The following is an 11,504-nucleotide window of genomic DNA, read 5'->3' as shown; positions in this document are numbered from 1 at the left end:
CGACTAACACCACACATTACTGTGTAATGTATGTGATGCCTTTGTTCAGGTCAACAGATACGAAACAGTCTCACCATTATATGGGTGTTTAAAGTACACTACAGCACTGTATCTTTCAGGATCTAACCCACTGCACTATATACTATGGACATTAACTCACGCTTGAGGTCATGATGACTACACTTGTCTAGGGATCTAGGACACCACGCTGAACTATCACTGAATCACAGCTCACTAAACCTGGATCATCACACCATACGTAATAACTGAGGGTAGCTTAATTCTTTCGTAAAGAAAAGCTTGGTGAACTTCTGATAGGGATATAAGAGAGGGGAGGGGGTCTACAACAAACTGTGGTTATGAAAACAAGGCACTTTAATGGTTGAAACAATCCAGATTTGTCAATCAAATATGTAAACAACAGTACACACACACACAAAGGCACAAAACGTGCTTCAAGTATTCTAGGATTTTGTCAAGTTCAGAGGCATCAGGCATCAGTCCTGTCAGATATATACTGAACAAAAATAAAAACGCAACATGTAAAGAAGATCACATGTTTCATGTGCACAATTGGCCCAACATCGTCCGGGGTAGGCTGTCATTGTAAATAACAATTTGTTCTTAACTTACTTGCCTAGTTAAATACATGTTACAGTTCATGAGCTGAAATAAAAGATCCCAGACATTTTCCATAAGACAAAATGCTTTTCTCAAATCTTGTGCACAAATTTGTTTACATCCCTGTTGGTGAGCATTTCTCCTTTGTGGCATATCAATAAGCTGATTAAACAGCATGATGATAACACAGGTGCACCTGCTGCTGAGGACAATAAAATGCAGTTTTGTCACACAACGCCACAGATGTACAATTGGCATGCTGACTGCAGGAATGTCCAACAGAGCTGTTGCCAGAGATTGAATTTTAATTTCTCTACCATAAGCCGCCTCCAACGTCATTTTAGAAAATTTGGCAGTACGTCTAACCGGCCTCAGAACCGCAGACCTCATGTAACCACGCCAGCCCAGGACCTCCACATCCGGCTTCTTCACCTGTAGAATCGTCTGAGGGGGGAGGGGGTGCTGAGGACTATTTCTGTCTGTAATTAAGCTATTTTGTGGGGAAAACCTAATTCTGATTGGCTGGGCCTGGCTCCGCAGTGGGCTCCTCCTGCGCCCCTGCCCAGTCATGTGAAATCCATAGATTAGGGACAAATTTATTTATTTCAGTTGACTGATTTCCTTCTATGAACTGTAACTCAGTAAAATCTTTGAAATTGTTGCGTTTACATTTTTGTTCAGTATACAGCTTCAATTTAGTGTTCCCAACGGAGTTGCTCACAATCAAAAATGGGTCAAATTACTGCTTCCAGCAAAAAGGGAATACTGCTAGAAAGTCTGCTTCTATATGGGGCAAGGGATCTCGAGGACTGTTTTCACCTGTTATTCCCATTGAGTCAACAAAACAATTTACATTGGTTAAAGGACAATAGTCGGGTAGCTTTTGAAAAGCGCTTTTCTTGAGGTTACACTGCAATGTGGAAATAACTGCATTGGACCCTTGACAAGCAGATATACATCTAACTCGAAGGAGGCGTCTGTTACACGTGGCCAGGAGATCCAGTAGTTAGTAGTTACTGCTTTGTGTAATCGCAATGTTACTACCTAAACAAATACATGTTTCATGACACCGAACTATATAATACATTTGGTAACAATTTGGATTAAGGGCCCTGCATAACACGTTCACAACTTCTTCAAAAGCACAACTTCACAATCTATACATGCTAATGTCTAACAACAGATTAACAAAGCTTTGACTGCTTTGATACCAAACTGCAGTTAGACATTAGCATAAGAGGTTTACTTTGGAAATATGTAATGCCATATGACTATGTTATGTTTCTTAAGTGTCAGGTAGGTAGGAAAAAACCCTGCATTACCAGTAGTCCCTCTATGGAGATGATACTGCTCTACTTGCATCACTGGGACAGAGGACATTTTTATTTTTATTCTAGAAACAGCCTGTGTCCTTAGTATCTTCTGTGTAGTTGGGGACCACTTGGTCAGTGCAGTTCCTGGGGTTGAGGTGCATGTTGGGAGGTGTTGTGTTATTGGAACAGTTCAGCCACGGGTGGAGCAGCAATTCTGAGGCCTCCAGTCTCTCCAAGGGTGCTTTACGCAGCATGCAGCACACCAGCGACTTAGCCCGCACCGAGAGCGACTCTGGCACTGTGAAGGTCCCCCGGCGGATCTTACTAAAGAGAGCGGCAGGTTCCACATCCTGGAACGGGTAGCGACCCACCAGCATGGTGTACAGCACCACGCCCATGCTCCAGACATCAGCAGCCTTCCCTGAGTACGAGTGGTGTGAGTTGAGGATCTCGGGGCCCACGTAGGCTGGGCAGCCGTGCTTGTCCGTAAGAGAGTCGTCGTCCCCGTGGAGCAGACAGGAGTCTTCCAGGTTCTGAAGAACAAGCTTGGTCCTGAAAGGAAGGAGAACCAGAGAGAGATATTGAGTCATCATCATACCCCCATGGTGCGACATGTTTTCTGCTTTGTGTTATTCATCGATGGTGCATAATACACCTTACATAACTCTGTCTGGAATGACACCTGTGTTTACGGGGTGGGAGAAATATAGCCCTAGTCATATGACATAGCTGTTATGATGGTGTGATAAAGGCATCATGAGGAGCTTTAGTGCCATTTTGACAGTTTCTTAACTAAATGGCCTTCTTTAGCAGTGACATAATGCAACTGAACTTAGTCCACATATGCCTGGCTGATGTGTCTCAAGTAAACATTTAGATGACGAATTTGGGCCACGTCTCAGTCACTACTGTAAGTCAATCCAACCTGCAAACAGAACATCCAATGACCATGTTCCTCAGCTAAAATTAGGTTAAGTTAATTAAGGGGCAACCAGATTAATTTATTCTTGAAGAATATAATTTATCCCATCAGAACCCAAAATAATAGCCTGTTTTACTCCAATGATAGTAAACAAAGTCAATATAAACAAACACTGTATAGCCTCAAAACATGTTTAAAACTAGAATATTTATACAATATATGGTTAGTCGTTACATTTATTAATCCCTCAGCTTTTTACTGAAACGGGTGGGGAGGAGCTTTGTTATCGTTTCAACTGCTGATTGCCACTTTAAAAGAAGCGCATAAACTACTAACCTCTGCTGGTCTACGAAGACAAACTTGCGCAGCTTGAGGTCGCGCAGGACCACCCCATGCTCATGACAGTGTGCCACCGCCACCGCCATCTGGCGGAAGAGAAGCACCGCCTCCTCCTCCTGGAGCCGCTTGCATGTGCGCACGTACGAGTGCATGTCGCCGTAGTTGCGCTGAAAGAAGACAAAGACGCTGTGCTCGCCTGTTATCACCTCGGCGATGCGGCAGATGTTGTCGTGGGGCAGCAGGCGGACGTAGGGGGCGATGAACTCCTGGTACCGCCTCATAGAGAACACCTGGTAGTGGAGATGGGGTAGAGTTAGGTTAGAGGTCATAGTTCATAAGGTCATGGTCAAATTACAAACTATATGAATGTCTTCTCCTGAGGGTAATGTACCCACTGAGGGTAATGTACCCACTCGAGTGAACTCGTTGTCAAATAAAGTCACACCAAAAGGATATGTGTATAGGTCAACTTCACTGTAAGCTAAGGTTTCCCAAACTTTGTCCTGGGGCCCCACCTGGGTGCACATTTTGGTTTTTGGCAAAAGCCAGAAATGTGCACCCAGGGAGACCCCAGGACCAAGTTTGGGAAACCCTGCTATAAGCCAGTAGTGACAATTAAATGACTGGACTAAGCCAACACAGCATGCTCATTGCGCACGCCACTCCATCACTGGAACCACACACCCCCACAAGGCAGGGCCGCCAACCCCCCCCCCAAACACATAAGCCATGGCAAAAAAATACATATTATTACAGGAAATTAACTGTAAAACTGCTCCATTTTCCCCTCAGCCTCATGGCAAAATGTGTAGAATATTATTAGATTAGCTATACAATTACATATGTTTCTGTATGTTGGCTGTGACACCCCCTCAAAAAAACTTTACATAGATATATGGTGCATTCGATAAGTATTCAGACCCCTTGACTTTTTCCACATTTTGTTACGTTATAGCCTTATTCTAAAATTGATTATATTGGTTTTTCCCCCTCATCAATTACACACAATACTCCATAATGACAAAGCAAAAACAGGTTTAGACATTTTGCAAATGTATTTAAAATATAAAACTGAATTCACATTTACATAAGTATTCAGACCCTTTACTGAGTACTTTGTTGAAGCACCTTTGGCAGTGATTGCAGCCTCGAGTCTTCTTGGGTATGGCGCTATAAGCTTGGCACACCTGTATTTGGGGAGTTTCTCCCATTCTTCTCTGCAGATCCTCTCAAGCTGTCAGGTTGGATGGGGAGCGTTGCTGCACAGCTATTTTCAAGTCTCTCCAGAGATGTTTGATCGGGTTCAAGTCCGGGCTCTGGCTGGGCCACTCAAGGACATTCAGAGTCTTGTCCTGAAGCCACTCCTGCCTTGTCTTGGCTGTGTGGTTAGGGTCATTGTACTGTTTGAAGGTGAACCCTCGCCCCAGTCTGAGGTCCTGGAGCAGGTTTTCATCAAGGATCTCTCTGTACTTTGCGATGTTCATCTTACCCTCGATCCTGACTAGTCTCCCAGTCCCTGCCGCTGAAAAACATCCCCACAGCATGATGCTGCCACCACCATGCTTCACCGTAGGGATGTTGCCAGGTTATCTCCAGATTTGACACTTGGCATTCAGGCCAGAGTTCCATCTTGGTTTTATCAGACCAGAGAATCGTGCCTCTTGGCAAATTCCAAGAGGGCTGTCATGTGCCTTTTACTGAGGAGTGGCTACCATAAAAGGCCTGATTGGTGGAGTGCTGCAGAGATGGTTGTCCTTCTGGAAGGTTCTCCCATCTCCCATTCCAAAATCATGGCCATTAATATGGAGTTGGTCCCCCTTTTGCTGCTATAACAGCATCCATTATTTCCACTAGATGTTGGAACATTGCTGCATGGACTTGCTTCCATTCAGCCACAAGAGCATTAGTGAGGTTGGGCAGTGATGCTGGGTGATTAGGCCTGGCTCGCAGTCGGCATTCCAATTCATCCCAGGGATTCAATAGGGTTGAGGTCAGGGCTCTGTGCAGGCCGGTTAAGTTCTTCCACAAACCATTTCTGTATGGACCTTGCTTTGTGCACGGGGGGTTTGTCATGCTGAAACAGGAAAGGGCCTTCCCCAAACTGTTGCCACAAAGTTGAAGCACAGAATTTAGTAGGTCATTGTATGCTGTACCGTTAAGATTTCCCTTCACTGGAGCTAAGGGGCCTAACCCAAATTATGAAAAACAGCCCCAGACCATTATTCCGCCTCCTCCAAACTATATAGTGTTCTCCTGGTATCCGCCAAACCCAGATTTCTCAGTCGGACTGCCAGATGGTGAAGCGTGATTCATCACTCCAGAGAATGCATTTCCACTGCTCCAGAGTCCAATAGCGGTGACCTTTACACCACTCCAGCTGACGCTTGGCATTGCACATGGTGATCTTAGGCTTGTGTGCCGCTGCTTGGCCATGGGAAACTATTTTATGACACTCCTGACAAACAGTTCTTGTGCTGATGTAGCTTCCAGAGGCAGTTTGGAAAATCAGTAGTGAGTGTTGCAACCAAGGACAGACAATATTTATTTTAAAAATATATTTTACACGCTACATGCTTCAGCCTTCCCGTTCTGTGAGCTTGTGTGGTCTTCCACTTTGCGGTTGCTCCTAGACATATCCACTTCACAATAACAGCACTTACAGTTGACCGGGCAGCTCTAGCAGAGTAGAAATTTGCCGAACTGACTTGTTGGAAAGGTGGCATGCTATGACGGTGCCACGTTGAAAGTCACTGAGCTCTTCAGTAGGGGCCATTCTACTGCCAATGTTTGTCTATGGAGATTGCATGGCTGTGTGATTGATTTTATACACTTGTCAGCAACGGTTTGTGGCTGAAATAGCCGAATCCTTTAATTTTAAGGCATGTCGACAGTGTAGACACTGAACAAAAATATATAAATGCAACAATTTCAATTATTTTACTGAGTTACAGTTCATATAAGGAGATAAATGAATTAGGCCCTAATCTATGGATTTCACATGACTGGGCAGGGGCGCAACCATGGGTGGGCCTGGGAGGGCATAGGCCAACCCACTTGGGAGCCAGGCCCACCAACTAGGGAGCCAGGCCCACCAACTAGGGAGCCAGGCCCAGCCAATCAGAATTAGTTTTCCCCCACAAAAGGGCTCTATTACAGACAGAAATACTCCTCGGTTTCATCAGCTGTCCGGGTGGCTGGTCTCAGACGATCCCGCAGGTCAAGAAGCCGGATGTGGAGGTCCTGGGCTGGCGTGGTTACATGCGGTCTGCGGTTGTGAGGCCGGTTGAACCTACTGCCAAATTCTCCCAAAAGACGTGGGAGGCGGCTTATGGTAGAGAAATTAACATTTAACTTCTCTCCCAACAGCTCTGGTGGACATTCCTGCAGTCAGCATCCCTCAAAACTTAAGACATCTGTGGAATCGTGTTGTCTGACAAAACTGCACATTTTAGAGTGGCCTTTTATAGTCCCCAGTACAAGGTGAACCTGTAATGATCATGCTGTTTAACCAGCTTCTTGATATACCACACCTGTCAGGTGGATGGATTATCTTGGCAAAGGCGAAATGCTCACTAACAGATGTAAACAAATTTGTGCACAACATTTTAGAGAAAGAGGCTTTTTGTGCATATGGAACATTTCTGGGATCTTTAATTCAGCTTATGAAACACTTTACATATTGTGTTTATTTTTTTTGTTCAGAGCACACACACACACACACACACACACACACACACACACACACACACACACACACACACACACACACACACACACACACACACACACACACACACACACACAGTACAAAACATTAGGAACACCTTCCTAATATATAGTTGCACCACCTTTGCCCTCAAAACAGCATCAATTTGTTGGGGCATGGACTCTACAAGGGATCGAAAGCATTACACAGGGATGCTGGCCTACAGTTGTGTCAATTGGCTGGATGTCATTTGGGTGGTGGGTCATTCTTTATACACATGGGAAACTACACAATCCATGTCTCAATTGTCTCAAGGTTTAAAAATCTTTCTTTAACCTGTCTCCTCCCCTTCAAATACACTGATTGAAGTGGATTTAACAGGTAACATTAGTAAGATATCATAGCTTTTACCTGGTCAGGCTGTCATGGAAAGAGTTCCTCTTTGTTTTTTACACTCAGTGCATATTGGGGGCCCTTGCAGGGGCCCCGTGAAACTGCAGTACACCACTGCAGTACACCACTATTTTGTTATATTTAACCTTTAACTAGGCAAGTCAGTTAACAAATTCTTATTTACAATGACGGCCTACCACAGCCAAACCCGGACAACGCTGGGCCAATTATGCGCTGCCCTATGGGACTCCCAATCACGGCCAGATGTGATACAGCCTGGATTCGAACCAGGGACTATACTCAACTATGGCAGTGCCTTAGACCACTGCGCCACTTGGGAGCCATACTGTGATGGGGCAGGCTATAATACATACCTTGCAGGTGTACTCCTGCTCCGTAACCCTGTGGAAGGCCCTGTAGGTCTCTGTCCCCTCTGTGGGTTCTAGCAGGACGTAGGGCCCAATGCAGGACACACAGTGCTGGTCGGAGTCTGGGCTGTGGCTCAGGGGCCTCAGGCAGGGGGCCAGGCCAGGGGACGAGGGTGGAAGGCTCAGCCGGGGACGCTTGCATTTCAGCGCTTCCGTGTCATCCTGCGGGTCGTCCAGCTCCAGCCGCTTCAGCCGCAGGGGACGAGTAGGTGCCGCGGCGGGCGAGGAGATGTTCACACTCATCTGAAAGTCACATAAGTTGTTTTAGTAGGTTTCATTGAGCTATGCCTAGGATGTGACTAAACCACAGATTGGATACACTGAAAATGCATGTTACATAAAGACAACATTTCAAATGCATAGTGACAGAACTAGCTGGAAGAACTTGGTGTCTGCAAATCCCCTTTTTAGTGTGCACACACACACACACACACACACACAATGCATCTGTGACAAGCGAAACTTGAATAGCAGACATGTGAATCATATCCACCATTAAACAGTGCCAAATAATAGGTTAAAAAGAACTTGGATGACGCCATGGAGTCTCAACTGATGAGCAGTGTTGCCTGTAATAGGCTATGCATTACTCAAATTACTGTCTGTCTCTTTCGAAATGTGGCTGTGACTCAGTGAGTCATTCACAGCCACCCAAATAAGATCATGGGCAAACGTCATGAAAGTGACGTCAGGTTTCCATTAGATTGCTCTAATGCCGCGTTCAAAACAACTGGGAACGCGGAAATATCCGACTTCCGAGCGTCCAAGACAACTGGGAACTCGAAAATAACGACCTCGCGACAGGGAAAATCTTTTGAATATTCATCCAACTCGGAATTCCAAGTCGGAATCTGGGGCATTTTTCTAGAGCACCGACTTTCTGAAGATCAGAGGTCTTGAGTTGATCTAGTTTTTTCCGAGTTCAGTTGTTTTGAAAGCACCAAATAACGCCAGAAGTTCAGGTAAAAAAAATATGATAAATTGCCATTATAACCATGATAAATTGGCATTAAAAACACGAGAGGTCACATGTGGGGTCATGTTATTAGTCAAAATAAATATTTGTTGAACCGGGTGAAAATGGTCAGAACAGTGCGCCATTCCGAGAAACAGTGTGCGGGAGGGGAATACAATGTTGCGATAGACATACTCCGGCTGCGAGGAGTGGTAGGTCGTGACTCGTAGGAAGAGTTGCACCATCACTTTCTAAAGTTTAACCTTGTTGTTTCACAACATAGGCCTGCCTACACGTTAAAAATCAATGAATTCTCAATACGAGTCGGGACTACAAGCAACCCCTTCAACTGTAACCTAATGATAAAAACATGGATACTTTGAGGTTGGGCGAAAAATATGAACAACTGTTACCTTGGCTGTGGAAGACAAAGGGGTCCGCTCTTCAAAACAGAACAATGGTATGGTAACTCCAGCTTCGTGTGTAGTGCTTTGCTTGTCAAGAAACACGAAATGTGCAGTAAGCTCAGCAAAAACACACGTGGTGTAGAGGAAACCAGAGGTTGGAGAGCTTCAGACAAAAGTTATTCTTCCTTTATAAAATAAATAGCCTAGTGGTTCAAGGGAGTCTTTAACTTAAACAGTTACAAATGAACTATGTATGCATAATAGTTCAAATTAGTTTTCGTTGGTTCTTGCTCAGGATGTCTGTTCACTTAGCCAAAGCAGAATATGTATGAAAGTCATTGACACATTTAACAGGTTATTTCGCTTTGAAGTGTGGCAGCAACACCGCCTGTGTTGTTGGTACAGATGCTTTTGTCCTTATTCCCGCTGTGTGGCAGCGACTTGTGTATCGAACGTTTTTCCTTGCGATGACAGGTTTTCTAAATCGGAGGTTATTAGAAAACCTTAGAAACTTTTTATAAACAGAGAAAACACAAACCTTTAAAGTTGTTTAAAGGCTCTTGCACAATAATGTAAAAAAAGAGCATACTCGTCCAAAGTATGGAACCTCGTATAATAAATAATTATTGGTCATAGGGAAGAGTAGGCTACACGTTCCCTTATTTGGTCACTTGCGAAGTAATCCTTTAATGTGTCAATTGAGTCCCTAAAAAGTAGATTTCTAATCAGACGTGCCCCCACCGACTGCCCGTCTGATTGAGAATAGACCCGAGAGCGCAGTGGCTTCAAATATCCTTTCTGTTACAGCAGTGATGTTGATAATGCGCAACTGAGCATGATTGCAACATCGTAGCTCCACCCCCTGGTTTGACGACATCGGCGGGTGAACCTCGCAATAGTCACTCGTGCAGTTTACACATGGAACAAAATAATCGTACAACAAGGTGTGTTGCATGTCATTGGCTATATAGTAATTCTGTGACAACATCCAAATTTCCTCTGACCACACGTTTTCTAAACAATTGTGTCCACATGCCAGAGTTGGTACATGTAATTTAATTTGTCCAAAAGGACATTGGGAATGTTATTTAATAACAGAAAACATGTCACTATAAACCCAACTATATGTTGGACAGGGTTTGCCACACCCCTCCCATGACTCAATAGCAGTAATGGTATTGCAACATTTCTCACAATGCATGCTCTCTGGATGCCATGCAAATGGTTTGGGTTATTATGGGTTATAAAATGTCTGTTTGATGTTGCAACCATGGAAAAGGAGAGAAATGGATTTGAAAATTAGAAGAGCATTATCGTTAGCTATCTATGTTCAACACATTGCAAGTATCAGGGAAAGATTGCCTAACATTGATGACAAAGCTCCAAAAGGATGGAAATTAAGTGGGCAAGGCCTTTTGTCCAACTATTGATATAACTTCCCCCGGTATGCATCACTTACACACACACATGCATGCATGTGTCACTAACACACACACAGAGGAGCATTTCACATTATTCATGTCAATGTTCATTAGTTCTGCACAGACAGCTTTTAATGGCCTGAGCTTGTGCTTGAGTTGCACATGTGAAAAATAATTGATAAATGATCCCTTCAAAGTCATGTCTTTGTGTGACCAAAGAGAGGATGTACTGCTTCAGTACTGGTGTGGAGTCAGATGGTGTGTGTGTTTGTGTGTGTGCGTATGTGTGTAAGTGTGTGTAAGCGTGTGGGTGAGGGCAGCTTCCTGTGCCTGTGCCATGGTGACTTCTAGACAGCCCTATGAGTGGGAGTCAGAGATCATTTTTGCCTTAAAATGGAAACATTTCAGCCGCACACACAGTGCTGCATTACTGCTAGAGACATTGCCTGAGGCTACAGCCGTGAAATTGTCAGTCTTCGCAATGTAACTTGACAGCACTAAATATCCCTAAATATTCTCTGGGAGCATTTCTCCCCCTGCCTGCCTGCTGCCTCAATCTCCCTACATTAACTCTGCCCTCTGAGAGTCACAGTTTGATGTTGAATGAATCACCCTCTGTATCAACACTGACATGGAAGGATTATGAAACACCATAATTTGTGTTGGGAACATAGCAGTCTGTGAATAGTGCAATGATAAACCAAAAACTGTCTTATTCCAATAAATAGCCATTTGTGAATAGTGCAGTGGCGTGGCCTGAAGTTGGAGTCATGTAGACATGGCTGTCTTGGTAACCTATGATACAAAATGTCATGGCGACTGGAGGCAATGGGGCTCCCTGTCAAGTGGATATTCGCTCCAGCCATGTCTTTTCAAGAGATTGCTATCATAACTGATAGGGGGCCACCACTACTGGGTTTGGAGGTCACTTGCTGTCCATCCATGTCAGTCGCATACGTGAGGGGGCTAGCTCAGAATTAGCCTAGTTTACAAAGAGGC

General features: G+C 44.5%; 1 protein-coding gene across 1 annotated transcript; it reads right to left on the bottom strand.

Moving 5' to 3' along the window:
* Positions 1-1,207: 1,207 nt before the first annotated feature.
* LOC120065223 (tribbles homolog 2-like) lies at positions 1,208-9,878 on the bottom strand. Its single transcript, XM_039016024.1, has 4 exons — positions 9,091-9,878; positions 7,669-7,965; positions 3,193-3,485; positions 1,208-2,486 (listed from the first exon to the last, which is right to left on the bottom strand). The coding sequence occupies exons 2-4, from the start codon at positions 7,963-7,965 to the stop codon at positions 2,015-2,017; spliced, it is 1,062 nt and encodes a 353-aa protein (XP_038871952.1). The 5' UTR covers positions 9,091-9,878; the 3' UTR covers positions 1,208-2,014.
* Between the last annotated feature and the right edge of the window lie 1,626 nt (positions 9,879-11,504).

Source organism: Salvelinus namaycush, chromosome 20 (genome assembly GCF_016432855.1).
Source record: "Salvelinus namaycush isolate Seneca chromosome 20, SaNama_1.0, whole genome shotgun sequence".
NCBI classification, from domain to species: domain Eukaryota; kingdom Metazoa; phylum Chordata; class Actinopteri; order Salmoniformes; family Salmonidae; genus Salvelinus; species Salvelinus namaycush.
The sequence above is the reverse complement of the archived record's forward strand: the minus strand, read 5'-3'. Positions and strand labels throughout refer to the sequence as shown.

Excerpts from the sequence above, each read along its gene's own strand:
- LOC120065223 (XM_039016024.1), bottom strand. The coding sequence starts at position 7,965 with ATGAGTGTGAACATCTCCTCGCCCGCCGCGGCACCTACTCGTCCCCTG. Across the intron at positions 3,486-7,668 it reads AGCAGGAGTACACCTGCAAG|GTGTTCTCTATGAGGCGGTA; the intron begins GTATGTATTATA and ends CTCCACTACCAG. Across the intron at positions 2,487-3,192 it reads GTCTTCGTAGACCAGCAGAG|GACCAAGCTTGTTCTTCAGA; the intron begins GTTAGTAGTTTA and ends CCTTCCTTTCAG.